The sequence below is a fragment of the Euprymna scolopes genome, chromosome 33, assembly GCF_053919585.1.
Source record: "Euprymna scolopes isolate OS-2025 chromosome 33, ASM5391958v1, whole genome shotgun sequence".
In the NCBI taxonomy this organism is placed as follows: domain Eukaryota; kingdom Metazoa; phylum Mollusca; class Cephalopoda; order Sepiida; family Sepiolidae; genus Euprymna; species Euprymna scolopes.
The window spans coordinates 6,473,417-6,492,480 of NC_136514.1; the positions used below are offsets into that span (position 1 = coordinate 6,473,417).

The 19,064-nt window shown below is 33.8% G+C and overlaps 1 protein-coding gene across 1 annotated transcript in view; it reads right to left on the minus strand.

Annotated features, from left to right (window-relative positions):
• The window catches only part of LOC145258132 (charged multivesicular body protein 5-like), a 37,782-nt gene extending 26,387 nt beyond the window's left edge, over nt 1-11,395 (minus strand). The window contains exons 1-2 of the mRNA XM_080115876.1: nt 11,035-11,395; nt 1,158-1,262 (exon numbers count right to left, since the gene is read on the minus strand). Coding sequence (XP_079972002.1) covers nt 1,158-1,262; nt 11,035-11,103 — 174 coding nt within the window. The 5' untranslated portion in view covers nt 11,104-11,395. The remainder of the gene's footprint in view (nt 1-1,157; nt 1,263-11,034) is intronic.
• Nucleotides 11,396-19,064: the final 7,669 nt, after the last annotated feature.

A 19,064-nucleotide genomic window follows, 5' to 3' on the forward strand; every position in this document is an offset into this window, starting at 1 on the left:
GCAGTTTTAGGCCTTAATATATGTAAATTTGAATTCTCCACCATGCAAAAAAAAAGAAATGACTAAGTCCATCATTGCCCCCCCGCCCCCCAAATCCCCAAAGTCTTAACATATTTAAAATTGAGTTCAGCACCATGCAAAACTGCTAAATAGACATATACAGAAAATTTTGGATAAATATAGTAAAATAGTCCCAAAAATGGAAGTGTTTTTATTAGCCCTAAAAGAGCCCCTGGAGCACACCCAAGAGTTAACGCAAAGTATAGACAAACAAAATTATATAGAAATCAGTTAGTTACAACTTTTCAAAAAGTTTTATAAAAATTCAAGGCATCAAAAGGCATAGTTATTGAGAAAAGTGCAGACAGACAAACGGGCAAGGGTGAATTTACAGGTACACCCTCCTTTTGTTGGGGGGGGGGGCAAAAAAAAAAATTGATCAACTTATATTCTGCTTTTTTATTTATTCATTTCATCATAGAATCAGTTTTTAATGGGAATTTATTTTCATTTTTATACTTATCCAAAATCAAATCCTTTAACTTGAACAAAAGATAGAAACTTTTTATTGATGTTTTTTTTTTATTAATAAAATATGATCATGTTCATACGCAGTAAATTTCCTCAACATTGAAATATATCAAACAACACCAATAACAATCATATCTTTGTTGTTTTTTATCCAAGTTACCAAAATGTTGAATGAAAATTGTTCCTGTTTTTCTATAAAGAAAGCTAAAACTAGATTAATTGCTACTCGGAAAGCGGGTAGTTTTTTGCCAGTTACTATATATATATTAAAAAAAAATGTTACTATAGATATATATTAAAAAAAAATGTTACTATATATATATTAAAAAAAAATGTTACTATATATATATTAAAAAAAAATGTTACTATATATATAAAAAAAAAAATGTTACTATATATATATTAAAAAAAAATGTTACTATAGATATATATTAAAAAAAAATGTTACTATATATATATTAAAAAAAAATGTTACTATATATATATTAAAAAAAAATGTTACTATATATATATTAAAAAAAAATGTTACTATATATATATTAAAAAAAAATGTTACTATATATATAAAAAAAAAAAAAAAAAAAATCAGATTTTTTTTTTTTTTTGAAGTGATAAAATTACTTTACCTTGGAAGGACCTTCCCTCATTTTTTTCATCTGATCTTTATATTTTTTTAATTCCATATCCAACCGATTGATTTTTTTGTCAATCGATTCTCCTCGGGAATCAATCTGAAAATAAAATAAAATAAATTAATAAGACAATACACAGAAAATCTATATAAATTATTCACCATAAACACGGTACAGTGCTATTTGGATGTAAGGGACTATTATTTGGGATCACATCTGTAGGGATACTATACAGAGGGTTGAGCAGCGAGATGTCTATTCACAGTACACATAAACTTCTGCATGTCAGTACAGTCGGGCGAGCAACAAACCGAGAGGGAATTCCTAAGTCTAGCAGCTTGAGATAAGAAGGTATATGAGTAGAAGGCTTTCCAGCATCTACGGATCTTTACAGCGAAGAGGTGGGATTTTACTGCTTATCAGGTTACTTGCAAGTATGTACGTCAAGAGGAGTGCTAGGAGTTCATTAAAGGATATTTCATTAAAGTATTTATAAAAAAAACAAGCACAGGGATGCAATACTGCAACCATGGACCGCTGGAGTTTAGTTTATAGTGCTATACTTATTAGGTTGGAGACTCTTTTTTGGATTCGCTCTAAGATTGAGAAACTAGTGGTTGTGGCAACATACAACAGTTAACGAAAACAGGCATTAATGTGAACTTTTTATGATATTCTCTTTTATATGTTTATAAACACAAACATAATTAAGAAACTGTGAGCAAACCTAATTTTTTTATGGCATTTCCACATCATACGCTTTCCACAAAGTTTGTTTTTTTTCTCTTTATTCAATTTTCATCCCAAACAAGGCACAGTGCCACTTTGAAGTAAGGGGCTACTATCAGGGACATAAGTTGCGGGGATATTATGAAGGGAGATGAGTAGCAAGATGTCTGTTCATGTTACATTTGAACTTCTGCATGTCAGTATAGTTGGGAAAGCAGAATCCTGGAAGGGAGTTCCAAAGTCTAGCAGTTCTGAGGAAGAAACTATTTGAGTAGAAGGCTAGGGATCTCTACTGAAGGGGTGGGATTTAGCTGCTTGTCGGGTTTGTTGAGGGTATTTACGTCAAGGGGGTACAAGTGCTTGTAATTCGTCAGAGCATTCACCATTAAAATACTTGTAGAACAGGCAGAGGAATGCAACATTTCGTCGATGATAACTCTCTTTTGAATCCTGTCCAGGAGTGAGAGACTAGTAGCAGATGCACCAGCCCAAATGTGACACCAGTACTCCATACACCGGCGAATGGTGGCCTTATAGAGGTACAGGATACTTTGCAATTACCAGTTTGCAAGTGACCTAGCCGGGGATTGATCAGACTTTAGCTTGTGTCCTGATAGCTAGTTACTATGGCTCCCATGGTTCTCCTCTTTTTAGCTACAATCATGTTCAGTTTCTCTCTGCTATTTCGGTGGTACTGCAGAAGACACCTGTTGCATGTCTGTCTCTGGATGTGAAAACAAAGCCCTATACCAAGAAATTTTCCGGAGTAAAATTTTACAAAGAAAGGTTTTACAATAATATTGTTAGGAGGGTTTTCGAGATGAGGATTGATAATCTGGATTATTTGAATTATTCAGATTATCTATTTATTTTTATTTTTATTTTTTACTCATGTTCACGTTATATTATGTGAATATAACCACCAAAATAAAAATAATAATCTGAAAAATACAAATTCTGGGATCAACATATGTACCAAACATCCATAAACTAATAAAACATTTTAGTACTTAGCAAATGCCGTCAACATAAACTTGTGTAGATGTCTTTAAAATGCTGCTAAATATAATCTTAAGACTCTCAGTATTAAGGTAGTGGATTGGGAAGAGTTGAAAGATAAAAAGAATCATTTTTGATGATTATAATTAGAGTACAGACATGGGGCTGGTGTGGTTGGCTGCTGTGGTTTTGGTGTTCAACACTGGATCCTAGAATAGCTGACGTATGGCAAGGATTCAGTTGTCGATCAATAGGAGTGGACCACCTTGACACCAGATGTGGTGAACACATTTGGAAATGGCTAAACCCACCCCCACCTCCAGAGATTGAATGCCGTTACTGTTATTGTTATAGCCAGAATTGGAAGTTTTGGAAGATGTCAGAGTTGAACTCGTAAATATGCTAAGAGTCAGATTTTTAAAGCTGTCAATTAGAAATATCATTTCTAAAATTTTTTTTTGGCATGCAGATTGTAGAAAAAAGTTGATGAGACAATTGTTTTAGGGGAAATTTTTTTTTTGGCATGCAGATTGTAGAAAAAAAAGTTGATGAGACAATTGTTTTAGGGGATCCTATATCAATAGCGAACCAGTCTGAGAGTATAAACTTACATTATGTTTAATATAAATTTATTGTAATTTTAAAAATAGTTTTTATTTCAATTATCTCCCTTGAAAATGAATAAATTTGTGACAGATGCGAAAATTTCAGCATGTCAAAATGTTCAATTTTTCATAACACCTGTTTCATAGCGCAGAATCATTCATGTAATTATCATATCAATTTTTTAATTTATTTTACCCTTACTAATCAAAAGAAAAGGAGCTCATCAATTTAAAAAAAAAAATAAATGAGCATGATTACAAAATCCTGAAAAAAAAAAAAAAAAAAAAAAAAAAAAATCGCAAAAAAAGTTGCAATTGTGTTTTCTTTCAGTTACGGCATGTTTGAATTTTAATGTAGTCACCAATGCCAAATCTACATCTAGACCGAGAAAGTCTGATAAAAACTCTGCGGATCTTGTTTGTTTCTGTATCCAATGGATGACATCACAAAGTGATGGCAAAACTTTACATTGTGAGTGAAACAATCACATTTGCGAGTGATTTTTTTTAAAGTGGCGGCTAAAAATAATGAGACACTTATCTTTTGGCGATTGTATTTCTTTCACTGACAATCTTCCAAGGCTCACTACTGAGTGGAAAATATCTTTTCAACTTCTTTTTATAAAACAAAATTAAATTATTTAAACAATGAAAGTTTAATAGAACAATATACTTTTTTTTTTAAATGAAGGCTGTTTAAAAAAATATCTTAAGAAATTAGAATGTTTATACCTTCAAGTATCAACATAAAATTTGTTGTATATTTAGAATTACACTTGTTAAAAAAAAAACACACAGAAATTTTTTTATTATGTACATACTCATCACAGAACAAACATGTCATATTCTAAAAATCATGTGGGTTTGGCTAGTAAATGAAAATATTAAAGATAAGTTTGTCTGTAGAACCCTGGATAGATTCATCTGCTAAAATAAAGGGGGTGGAGACATAAGAAAGGTTCTTTTTGACGTCACAAAAGCATGATATGCTTCACTAAAACACGACCTGTGACATTTTATTTAATCTTTTATATTTTGTGGTTTATCCACTTTTCCATTTAATTTTATATAAGTATAAAATCCTCCTCCACATCCACCAGCTCTTAATCTTATCTCTATCTATTCTTTTAACTTATATAAATTATCTTATATATCTTTAATATAAATCGATTGTAATTTTGCAAATAGTTTTTATTTCAATTACCTCCCTTGAAAAGTAATGAATTTGCAACAGATATGAAAAGTTTGTAAACACTATAATGAATGGGAGACACGATATAGATGGCTGCAAGAGAGACTATGAAATGATGCCCAGCAGAAAAGTACACATTAGGTGTTCTGACTGTTTCTGCATGATGGCATTCATCTTTAAAACAAGATGATGGATGATTCGAGCCAGGAAATTCGGGGTATGGGTAGAGAGATCGCTGTTTATATCTCGACCATGAAGCTTGTCCTGGATGAAGTCCTTCACTAGGAAAGGTTGATATATTGTTGAGCACATTAATGAAGTGAAACAGCAAAGTTGTATATATATATTATTCCTTAATTGGAATTCATTTTTTGAGATGAGCATTATATATTAATTTATTTTTATTTCGGACTATTATTCTCATCTTTATTAGTTGTTGTTTTTTGATCTTTTTATTGGTTTGTTTATTCACAACGTTTCGGCCAACTATTCCTCTGGCCTTCGTCAGGTGGTAACCGCGACGGATAGGAACTTTGAATCTCCTAACTGCATTCTCAGCCATCACTGCCATCCGTAGTTGTTGTCGTCTCACCACATTTTGACCAATTAACCCCTGGCACGCTTTGGATTTGAATCTCTACGGTTCCAGATGAGCATTGTCTGAAGATAGCGGTTTCAATCCCACCCAAAAGCATGCCAGGGGTTAATTGGTCAAAATGTGGTGAGACGACAACAACTACGGATGGCAGTGATGGCTGAGAATGCAGTTAGGAGATTCGAAGTTCCTATCCGTCGCGGTTACCACCTGACGAAGGCCAGAGGAATAGTTGGCCGAAACGTTGTGAATAAACAAACCAATAAAAAGATCAAAAAACAACAACTAATAAAGATGAGACTAATAGTCCAAAATAAAAATAAATTAATAGCAAAGTTGTAATTGAGAAAAGCTTAACATACACATAAACAATGCATTAGGTAGAATTTTATTTTTACTTTGCTTGTAAGAAATATCTGACTTGTACTAGAAAACTCAAGTTGAGCAAGTGGTGTTTGTTGCATTATAATTGGACATAAAAAATGTATTTTAAAGTAAAAACATTATTACACAATTACGTGTCATATCAAAATCAGTATTTTTACTGATTTTGATATGGCACGTACAAAAAAAAGTTACAAAAAATGATCAAGTAGAAAAATAATTAAACAAAAAAATAAAAATTATATTGGCAAATTCTGTATACAAAAAACTGATTTATCTCCCTTGTTTTCACTTTCACTATTTCAAATCAGAAAATGATGGATCGATAATATTTTTTTTTTTTGTAAAAAATAGTTATAGCACATCTTTTACATGATCTTTTATCATAATTTTTACAAATTTCAACATGATACGTAATTACATCTAGTCCACTAACCTGCATCATTATCATATCGTTTGAGGTCGATTTTACATGCTAGAATGTATTGAACAGCATTTAAATATTGACTTCCAAACTAATCTATCTTTAGCAAGGTCTTTCTTTTTTTTTCCCTGATTATTCACCCCAAACAAGGCGCGGTGCCACTAACTCATAAGGGGCTACTATTTGTGACCAAATTTGCAAGGATACTTTGTATGGCATTGGGCAATGAGATGTCTGTTTACATTACACTTGAACTTCTGCACGTCAGTACAGTCAGGGAAATGAGCCTGGGAGGGAATTACAAAGTCTAGCAGTTCGAGGGAAGAAGCTATTCGAGTAGAAGACTTTATGGCATTTAGGGATCTCTACAGTGAAGGGATGGGATTTTGCTGCTTGTCTGGTTTGTCGGGAATGTTTATGTTGAGGGGGAACTAGTGCTTTAAGTTCATCTGAGCATCTACCATTAAAGTATTTGTAAAACAAGTACAGAGATGCCACGTTTCGGCGATAGGACAAAGATTGGAGTTTGGCCAACAGTGCGGGACCTATTAGGCTGGCGACTCTTTTATAAACCCTATATAGGAGTGAGAGACTAGTGATAGATGGTCCAGCCCAGAGATAACAACAGTATTCCATGCATGGGTGAATGGTGGCTTTGTAGAGATACAGGATACTCTCAGGTGTGAATACCATGCTAGCACAGCAGAGAGAGCCCACTTTCCTTACAGCAGCCGTGGTAATTATCTCAATTTATTTGTTCCAGTTCATATTGTCTGTGAATGTTAAGCTTTGGTATTTATTTATTTATTTATTCATCCTTTTTTCTCAAGTCCATTTCTATCACTTCTTCCTATGTTTTCCTTAGCTTTCTGTCAACTGAACTTGAGACCTCCACTAACCCAAGAACTCTTATCCCGCCTTTCAACTCGGCCATACTATCAATGGCTACTCTTCTGTACTCATTTCCTTATACAGTTCAGATTTAATCTTCCTCTGGGGTCATCAGATCTAAGCCTGTTTTTAAGACTCACATTAAACATCCATTGTATCATTTCCATATTATTTATTTCCATGCAACACATGTCTTCAACCCTTACTGGCCAGATCTCACTTTTATGATATAACAGCTGCCTATGATAACTTATTTTGTAAGATAAAAAAAAAAAAGCTATTAGTCACATTGTAATAAACCAGTAACTACAGAAGCAACCAATTAAGTTAAAAAAAAACAAAAACAAAAGAAAGTAAATGTAAGAAGAATTTGAAAAGCTTGAACATTTGCCATTAAAGATTTCTAATTCTTCAAAATAAAACAATTTAAGCTTTTTAAATGACCTCAGCTGAAACTATCTTAATCAGACGTGTACTTAATTCTTTAGTCATTATCAGCATTTTAAGATATTTTCACATTATTTCGTTAACTCTATTTATGGAAGTGTTGAGAAGGGAAAGAAATATACCAGGGCTCTATAGACAAATTTAACTTTAGTTGACCTTTGACAACTAAATATTTTCGTTTTCTAGTAAAATAGAAAAGTTACTAGTCAAACTCACATGATTTTTAGAATATGACATCTTTGTTCTATGATGAGTATGTACATCATAAAGATTTTTCTGTATTTTTTTTAAATAAGTGTAATTCTAAATGTACAACAAATTTTATGTTGATACTTGAAGGTATAAACATTCTAATTTCTTCAGATGTTTTTTTTTTTAATCAGCCTTTGATAAAAAAAAAAAGTATATTGTTCTATTAAACTTTTATTAAAAAAAAAAAAAAAAAAGTTGAAAAGATATTTTCCACTCAGTATTATTTCTAGTCGCCACTTTGAAAAATCATTCGCAAATGCGATCCTTTCACTCACAACGTAGAGCCCTGTATACACTGCATTGCCAGATGACATGGGTTCAAACCAAAGTTCATTCTCAACATTATCTTTTCAGTTTCAGATTTTTAGGTGACATGTTGATTCCAAAACAGATGGGGCTTCTTTTTTTATCAACAATTTTCTTTTTTTTTAGCAACGTAAATTATTTTAAAAGGAAATACAGTTGGGAAATTAATCAAAAACAATTTACTTATTTTATTACCTATTAACTTGTGACCTATGCATTGGCATCTAATTTTGAGATGCCGATTTCAGTCATGTCCTCCTCCTTCAAGAGATAAATAGTGCCATAATAAACTACATAAATCAATGTTCAAGACTCGTTATGGAAGATGGATTTAAATTCATCCGTATCCTATTCCAAGGTATAATCTGAATATATATATACATATATACATAAATATATATATATATATATATATATATATATATATATATATATATGCCATATACAGTGTACTCATGTTGACACACCGGTTCTCATCAGATCACCAAAGTTAAGCAATGTTGAGCCTGGTTAATACCAGATGGGTGACCATTTGGGAATTTTAGGCACTGTATATGCTCTCCGCTTATCTCGGCATTTGTTTCCAGTCGTCCTGTACATACACTTCACTTGCCACTGGTATTTAACAATGTCGACTCAGGAGAGGTGTGGTTGGAGATTGCACACCTCCTGCCACAAAAATTTCATGCACAGGCACCCCTTAGTGGGTATCCATAGTCTGTCAAAGACTGAAGGAGCCTTTTGTGTGTGTGTGTGTGTGTGTGTGTGTGTGTATATATATATATATATATATATATATATATATATATATATATATATATATAAAAGTGACCTTGTCTATATGTGTGTGTGTCTGTGGAATGGTCTCTACTAAACTACTCTGCCAATTTTTGGTCTACAGACTTGAAACTTGATATATGGAATATTCGGACCTGTGGAACAAATACAATTTGGTTCTTAGTCAGAAGAAATAGCTGCTAAGGGGTCAAAATTTAAAAATTGGAACTTGGCAGGTGTAAGTCGACTTAATGTCGCATGCGCAAGTATACATTTATTGGTTCAAGTGCGTTAAATTGTAAAGTTTTGATATGCATGCATCCTTAGGTCAGATGGTAGTGAATATCACTAAAGAGCTAAATGCTTTAGTTTCGATTCTAGCTGATGGCACCCAAGTTCATAATTTTTTTTTTTTAACTTTTTGAAATCACTACCATATATTGAGTACAATAGTTAATAGAGAATTGGCTTAAAACTAAACGAAAATTCTTTGAGCAAAGTTTCTTTCATAAAGCTGCCTGTCTGTAGAACATAATACCATGGGACTGCTTCTCAGCCGACTATAACATGGTTGTTTTCAAGTCCAACTCAAAATCGCATGCAGTGACCTATCTATTTATTAACGAGCTCTTGCACAGCACAACCCACTCCTCCACCCTTACCTTTCTGTGTCAGGTTCTACATGCCTTGTTTTTTCTTTCCATGATGTCATTCCTAGATTATCAATGGGCAACAGTCACGAGCACTGACTTGCATGTGTTTATACAATGAATAAACTTGTTGCAATATTTTTGATATGATGAGAGGATATGATCACCGAAAGTTGAAAGGTTCTACTTATAAACACTGGTGAAAGGTACTGACAAATCAAATGGAGCCACTTTCTGCTCCATAAAAATATTGAATCTTTAGCATTCCAGCACATAATTTTTTCATGTCAACACGAGAAAAATCTTTTTATCTTATTTATTTGGGCGCTTCTACAAGTTACACTATCAGAACAAAATTTTTTGATCGATGTTGACTCAGGATAAATGGAGTTTTCAGATAAAAAACAATGGTTTCTACCGATTTTTTTTTTTTTTTTTTTTTTGTCAATTCTAATAAATTACAATGTTAGCCTCCAAATTATGCAGTCGAAATTACCTGAATATTACTGAATTATTGGTGTTAATGCAGAGAGTGATCCGCGCTATTTTTTAAATCGTATTCCCACGTTTAATTAATGATTTTTTTTTTGTTCAATTGTAAGGTTAAAGTACAGAATAGGTACAAAACACCCTCCCCATGTTAAGAATGGCTTTTTAAATAATAACGTTATTATTTCAGCACGGATCACTCTCTGCATGAGTACCGAATTATTATTATTAAAAAAAAAAAAAAAAAAAAAAAAACTTTAATCTTGTTAGCAGGTGAAAAATTGCCTTCTTGTTTGAATCGAAACTTACCTTCCTTTTGAACTCTCCTGTGTCTTACATACGATCGTTTTCTTCAAATTCTAGTTTCGGTTTTCATTAATAAATAATTTTCTACCTCATCGATTTTTGTGATTTTTCGATATAATCATTTTAAAAATACGAGGAAAATGTAGGTACCATTGTTTTCATGTTAAATCCAGTATTACGATTTCAGAAATTTCGTTCCAATAGTGTAGAAGCGCCTTTATTTGTTATATCTTTATTTTTTGACAACTTTTTCCTCCCTCTATGTATTGTTAATACAAACCCATAATGTTTACGAAATTAACTGGAGCCACATATGAGAGAGAGAATGTACTTATGCAAAATACTGATCGTCGTGCTATTTTTCAGACAGGATTTTCAAGTTAAATTCAATTTTTACAGACTCTTGTTTATTAAATCGTTAGGTAAAAGCACAACATAGTTTTTAGAAGTCACCCCCCCCTCCTCTCGCGTTAAGAATAGGTTTCTAAATAACGTCATTATTTCAGTATGGTCCGTATTCTGCATAAGTACAAACCAGCATAATTTGACAACTTGGTGATTCATTTCAATATCTACAGAATTTTGGGCGTGGAGATTTCAAGTTTTCCCCGAAGTCAAGAATCACAAGACCAAAACAAAGCTAATCAGATTGTAATAAAAATATATCAACATTAAAAATGGTTTCTTGCGTTTATAAATAAAGTTTCGATAGTAGGAAGTAAGTATTAAAAATGTTTTAGGGTGTGTTTAAAAGTGGACAATATTATTATTATTATTTGCATTACTTGTTGAGACATGTGATTTAGATTTTAATAAGCAACTTACATTACTTATACAATCGTTAAGATTAGCGGGCGGCTCTTTCGGCTTTGCCCTTCCAAACAGACGATTCATGGTTGCTGTTTTTGTATTTTCCGAAGGAGTTCGCAACACAAGACAACAAAATCACTACTAAATGTTTACCAGTTGCTCCTAAAAATGGCAGCAGGATAATAAGCGGAAGTTATGAAAAATATCATGATGTCACTTCCGTTGGAGATCCTGTAAGTTTCCTTTTACTAATTTAAACGTGATTATTACACATCTTGGTGCTTGTGTAGATTAGTGATGTCTTAAAACCAACGCATGTTCGGTGGAAACATTATTAGTTAATTTGTCAGTTTAACTCATTGTACTCTTCAGTTACGAAGATTGAAAAGTAGAACAACGCGCGTGGTTCTTCTTAGGGTTGCCAGATTGACCTTTTTAAGGCCAAATTGTTTAAATTTGGCCTTTTTTAAAAAGCTAATTTAGCCTTCAAAAATTGTATTTGGCCTTTTTTTTATTTGGCTTCAATTTGGGCTTTTCTTAAAAATTATTTTACAAAAATATTTATTTGATTGTAATTATTAGAGAAAACGTTATAATTAATTTGTTATGAATTCAATTCTGTGTAGGACTTTTTAAATTTTGTCTTTTTCTACTCTATTTTATGAAATATATCTATTTGAAAATGTTACAATTAAATATTCTTGAAGTAGTTTGGACTTCAAAAGTTTTATTGCTTTTATTTTTTTAATTCTTAGAAATTTGTTTCTAATGATTTTACATAAAAATATTTTTGGTATTAACTATTAAAGAAAACGTTATAATTAAATATTTATAAGCTGCTGAAGGTATCATCTATATATGGAAAATCTTGGAAGAAAGAGTCCCAAACACAACAATAGAAGAAATAACCCACCAGCGGTGAGGAAGGCTCTGCTATATAAAAAAAACAACACCTGGGACTGCACAGAGGATCACGTTCCTTTTCCATCACAGCTTCACCTACAGTGCTACAAGAGCGTTCAACTGTATTCCAGCCGCAATAAGAAATTTAAGGAGAGTGTCCCCTGACATTTTCAAGAAACAACTGGACATCTGGCTCAAAAAGATACCTGACCAGCCACCAGCACAAGGCTACACTAGTCCCAACCCTAATCGTCTAGTGGACCAGACCTCTGTAGGAAGTGGACAACCTGGGTGCAGTGGAGCTCCAGCCCAGCTGACACAATAACCGACGGAATAACACAAACTACAAACTACTAGAACAGTATATATGTAGTGATTGCTATATATGGCCGGAACAAATCTTTGGCAGAGACATTCTCATAGCAATCACCGTTTTCAACATGTATGTGTATGAAGCACGTGCAAGCTTACAATGTTGTAATTTGTCCATCTGCACGCATGCGATAAAGGAACTACATTCTGCTTCGCGCGCAGTGATACAACAAACAGTTTGCAATGTTCTAGAACATAGATATATAAGTTTTTAACCGTACAAATCAAATCAGTGCAGGATGCAATTTTACGAGTAAACATTGCTGCCCAATTCTATCTTGTGGAACGTTAAATCACCAACATGACTTTGCATGTGTCATGCACCTAAATTCTCAGCATGGAAAGTTACCATATTGAATGAGAATTAATTCTTTTCAACAAGTTATTGCGAACTGCTGTTTTCATACACACATTTTGTGGCAAAAACCCTTAACATTAGAATGATTTGAATTATTTTTTTCTTAAACAAGTTAATAAATTTTGTTATTTGTCTGTGCTGTTTCTTATTTTATTTTTCTAAGACACAAACATACATTAAAATTTATAAATTCATTTGTGCGGGAATTACAGCATTCACCCACACCAAACCTCTTGGGTAAAAAAGCAGGACACTTGAGAAATGACTGACGTAGCTGAAAGCACTTTTTTTTTTGTAAAAAATATGAATTTTTGACCAATTAGGGCTCGATTTAAAAAACTTATTTTTGCAAGCCTCTGAGAGCAGCTAAAGAAATATAAAAGGCATGGAGAACTTTTCTTGTCAGAAAAAGGGATAACCGATACCAACAACAACGCTCGCTGAGTAGTTGAAATGACAGCTTTTTTCGTATGTCAAAGAACATTGCTTGACTCTCTCTTTCTCTCACTTCACCACAACACATAGTCGGACTTTTTCTCTCACGCTCTCAAGTCTTCACCTTCTTCCTCCCTTCCTTCTTTCATACAAACTGCCACCTTTGTGCATACTAAAAAGGAATTTCTTTTTCTTTTAACGAAAATAAACAAAAAGTTTATTTTACATTATTTGCTACTGTATTTCTTTTTATTTCTTTCTTTCAGGGGATTTATGCAAGTCCTTAACACATCCCAGTACAGCGATCTTAAGTTCTTTATCGAATGTTGTTATTTTTCCAAAGTTATTCACACTTTTTTAATTCATATGAATGTGAATGTGATTCGGGAAGATCCTTCTGCAAATCGGAGATCTAGTTAAATTTATCTTTAACGGCCCCAGCGATACTCAACCACTTTCGACTTATAGATATTCCTGTACCTGCAACCTTGATCTCTAAAATGACGGATTCCGATTATAAATTGGTGAACACCGACTCACAAACCACATATCCTACATATGTGATAGAACCCTTCATTAAACAAAATTTCCATTTATTGGTTTCTTTCAGCTAAGTCAGAGAAAACCAGTATTTAGTATATAAAGCTAAACACATCAACTTTCTCCATTATTCATTGAAGGTCAAATATTAATTGACCGATTTGGACTACCATCTTATCAAATGTATGAGTTCAAATTATGTTATTAACTTGTAAAGCTATGAAGTAAAAGACATTATTATCAAAGGAGGTTCAATTTTTTTGTTTCAAAGTAACAAATAATTTGAAATTAACTAAAAATTACCTCTATAAAGAGTAATCATTTCAAAGTAAATTCCTAATTAAATATTTGTTCCTAACTTTTCCAAAGACATTATCTCATTTTGATTTCAGTTTCCATATATCTTAAATGTTCTGATAAAATTTAATTCAAACGGTGTGTTCATAAAATGTTGGTTTATTTGATTTGTTACAAAAATTGACAATAAATTGAAAATAATAACGAGGCCAAAGTAGTTTGGGAGATTGAGGGGTGGGGGAAGGTCGATAGCCATATCACATTTTGTCTTACAATTTTTAAAAGCTTACTCTAAACTAATTAATCACCTGAATATCGCATTCACTTTATCGGCCTAATCCTATTTCAAATATGTCGTTTTAACATTAATTTTATGTAAAAAAAAATTATATATAAGCTGGAGTGGGACAAATTACAAACAACCAAAAAAAAAGAACCAAATAAAATGAGATAAGGGACACGTTAGTAAAGTCCTCTAAACCCACTCTAAGTGTAGCCGGTTCATTATTTTCAGGATTGTAAAACCTGCAAACAAGCAAATCAATCTCGAAGTGGGAGTGGGATCTAGTGGAAGATAAAAGAAAAATAGGGATAGAGAATAAATAACTAAAGTTGTTTTGTTTTATATTTATATATTATCCAGTTTGGATATTTAAGTACTGTGAATGTTCTTTACTCATTATTCAACCTTTTTTTATTAATTTTCTTCCTTTGAAGATTGTAATGCTGGGTATGGGGTAGCCAAACCAGCTGCCAACGTTGCCCTGCTTTTTATTGAAACCAACCGACTTGTGTGTAGTTGTGTTAGGCAAAGCTTAAAATAAAAATACAATGTTTTTCCCTTCACTGAAGGTGAAAAACAATCGGCCATGACAATTCCTTACATCCAAATTTAATCACTTATTTTACATTAAATTTATGTTTGAAATTGATCTCCCACTCTTAATTCTCAACTGTCAGTAATTTCCCCCACTCTTAAACTGTGCCTAAATCAAAACGTAGATTCCATGAACAAAGCTTCTTTCTGAGAAGTGCACGCCTGTGGAATTCTCTTCTGTTTGCCTGTTTTCCACCTGACTACAACTTGGATGTCTTCAAGTCCAACATAAACAAATTCCTGATTAATCGCCCCCTTAAGGAAGACACTTTATCAAGTCTCCAATACCAACTATTACTACGATATTATGCCATTGATTATTGTACACACAATAACCCTTATCCCCGAGTGGCTTCTGGGCCTTGATAAGTGGTGATCCCCCATGTAAAAAAAAAAAAAAAAATCTTTATAGTTATCAATAAATGTTTATCAGCAAGGATATAATCCCTTGCTCAGATATATCCCTTGCTCGGTAGTAGTTTGAGAACTGTCGTGAAAAGGGCAATTTGGTTTGCTGTTGCTGCTGGTATCTTCTTCCATTGCTGGGTTCAACGACTGGCCATGTAGTTGAGTTATATCTCTTTTATTTACTCTGAAAAGTTGACAACAAAAGAGTAATAAACAAAAAATTAGGCACAAGGCCACTCAAAATTTGGGAGAAAGGGTGTCTATGGTCATCCTCGTCACTGGACCTTTGTTAGTCTATGCTAATCATAGCTAACGTTCTCATTCACCACAATACCTCAAGCACACCGGGGGGGGGGCGTACTACCTAAGATTTCCAAATCATATTGTGTGTGTGTGTGTGTGTGTGTGTGTGTGTGTGTGTGTGTGTGTGAGTGAGAGCATAAATATGTAACAGACAGTAAAATAAATTTGTAGATATATATAATATATATAAAACAGTCGTTTTATTGTATTTCATTGGCTTGGGGTGGGGTAAAAAGAAAAAAGTCCAAAATATAAAATCAAAATGTTAGTAAGACCCTCCCAACCCTCTCTAGGTGGTAAAACACCCACTGTTTTCCGGCTTTGTGTGGGCTGAAAACAAGCAGGTCGCTCTCTATATAGGGCTGAAAATCTAGGCAGAATCAAAGAAACTGGTGTTACAGGAGAGGTATGTGAAGTTTCTTCAAGATTACTTATTGGGGTAGAAAGGATCGGGGTGTAGGCATCTTAGAGGTTTCCTATCGGGGGGGGGGGGAGCATTCACTGGGTTAGCTAAGAACCTAGTGTAAACAGTTGTTTTAGGGTTCTGGAGTCCGGCAGAATTTGGAACCGTGTTCGCGAGGAACACAAACTCCAACTTGGCACCTTTACACACGCACAGACTTGCTATCTGGATTCATTTTCGGTCAAAGGCATTGGAGTGTAATCTTTTCCTATCACATCTGATCTTTGCCTTCAGCTTGTATTTGAAAAAGGGGACCAGATCCTAATCCGCAAAAGATTCAACCCCGCACTTCTCTTGGCACTTCTCTTGCACTCTTGAACTCCATATAACCATTCTGAAGGTGAGCTAATTTTTCTGGTCAAATGTCTACTGAATCTATTTAGCAGGAAGCACATTACAGTGGCAATGTCATTGAACAAACCAACGACCATAATTAATTAATAATCGAATTTATTGCAGTCAAAAGTATCGGGGATGTTGATTGATAGTATTTAGATAGTTTGTTGGTATTTGATTGAGTGTCAGGAAGTTAAACTGCGTGCGTTTGAAAGGTCAAAGATTTGGCGACATGACTTTATATGCATACTTTTTGGAAAAAAGTTTGTTTGAATCTGTAATGTTTTAAGAAAAACAATATGAGTGGTAAACCAATACTGCTTATACACTAATTTTATTTGGATTCTTTGGACTAATGTTTATTATGGGGTGAAATGGTAATAAAACGGAAGAACACAGGACTTTTAGAAACAAACATGTATTCACATATATTACAGGCAAAGCGGGTTGAGAAATACTATTCCTCAACTGTTGGGCATTTGCCCATGACCCCCTTGGCCGCATGCCAATCTCTGACTGCCGGGCACCGGTACTCAATACTGAAAGTGGCGTCACCAGAGGAAATGACGTCATGAGATAGTCCATTAATTCCATGGAGGGGTGTCTCCAACTCTGTTCTTATCAGTCAATGTAACCTTCTTCGGGTGTATCTTGTCAAACTCAGGAATGTTTCTGCCAAATTCAGGAATTTGGATGGAATTTTGAATGGAACTCTTTCTTTACCTCCCAGGGGATAGCATGTTCTCGTTCCATCAGCCATGACTGGATAGATGTTCTAAGTAATTCGCAATTGCATTTTTCATTCGTCTACACTGAGGATTGAACCATCAATTGATTTAACCACTGCACCACGGGTCCAATAGCCAATCCTCATCTCAAAAATTCAGAAATACACTAATTTTATTCGGATTAAAAAAAAAAATCTTTTTAAGCCTTCAAACTCATCATTTCCCAACATTTTTATAAATGTATATGCATTAACAAATATTTGAAAATTCGTGTTACCTACATGAAAGATGTTGAAAGAATAGATAAGATTTGGGGGGGGGGCAGTAGATGTAAAACAGTAAAGGTAGCAGGTCCAATTCACCGGAGTAGAAAAACATAATCAGCAGGGGAAGGCCAAGAAAAACATGGGAGGAAATGAGGAGAACAGACTTGAGAGAAAGAAGAATAAATAAAGACCTATCCAGAGATAGTTTTGTTTTTTTTAATTCCATTTTCACCCACAACAAGGCAGTGCCACTTTGATGTAGGGGGCTACTATCAGGAATATAAATTGCAGGAATACTATGTAGGGAGTTGAGCAGCAAGATATTTGTTCACATTACACTTGAACTTCTGCATGTCAGTACAGTTGGGAAAACAGAAACTCGGAAGGGAGTTCCAAAGTCTGGCAGTTAGTCTGGAAATCAATTTCTTAAAGTCGTCCAACACATGGCAGCATGTAAAATGAATGTTAAAAAGTTGCTGTTATAAAAGACTCTATCTGTTAATCAATTTCAACATTTCCATTCATTTTGCTCATGGAATCTACATTTGGATTTAGGCACAGATAAAGAGTGGGGAAAATTATTGACAGTAGTTTCAGCCAGACGGGTGTTTCTCATAAAAGATTGGCGAGGGGGGACGAGGGATTGGACCTCAGACGAGCACCTGCTATGGAAATAACAATAAAACAAAGACAGGCTCGCAACGTCTCTTCTGTGGGAGAGAGGTTGCAGGGAAGAGAAAAGGGCATCCCCCACTAAACCACAAAGTCTATTTTGTACTTTTGTATTTCTGTTATTATATTACTTATTTCTTAAAATTAATTGTTTATCACAATATTAGGTAAAACATTTTCATTCTGATTTCCACTTACATGTATGCTTATATTATATACTTGTCAGTCATAAAATATGCGTAAATATATTTTAATTCATGCAGATTTCATATTTATTATTACAAAGCGAATTCTATATTGAATATTATATTGTACCTAATATATAGTATTGATTCCAAAAGTAAAAACAAAAAATTACTTCAGTGCCATTAGTTTGAATCGAAACCAAAACATTTAGTAATTAAGCTGTCTTCCTTACCATTTGAGCTAACCCGACAGAGAGATAAGAAAGATTTAAAATTAAATCACTTCAAGCTATGAATGAATTTGGGTATGCACAGAAAGAAGTGAAATTATGTGAGCCAGTTGAAATGAACATTTTGCATTTCAACTTGGCGATATATTTCGGTATACATTATTCATCCATTCAAACAAAAGTTTTACTAGTTTTTACTAATCATCCTTGGTACATGATTACTATTTCCTGTTAATTTCTGTGTCATGTGACCAGTAGTCGAGCATTTCTATCTGTGTTGCATTCTACATTTGCCCTGAAAACACCTCCTGCCCAAAAGCGGTGGGGTCCAAGGGCAATGCCACATCATCTCCCTACAGCAGGCTCTTCTCACAGGATGCCTTTCCACTGTCAACAAGGCAATCTCATCTGAGAACTTATCGATCCTGTTCCTCCTCAAGACTAGAAAAAGTGATGTGGCAGCTCAGAACGGTTAAGCAAGGAATATGCGATATAACAGTTTAAAAGATCACCACCAATTTACACAAGCACAAAATGTCTCCCGTTAGTGTGTGTGTGGGGGGGGGGGGTCCAAAGGGGTCAGTCAGTTCAACTTTTACAAAAAGTTTGATTTTTGGTATCAGGTTGGAGCTTAGGGTCTAAGCAATAATTTTAGTGCAAGTGAACAACAAT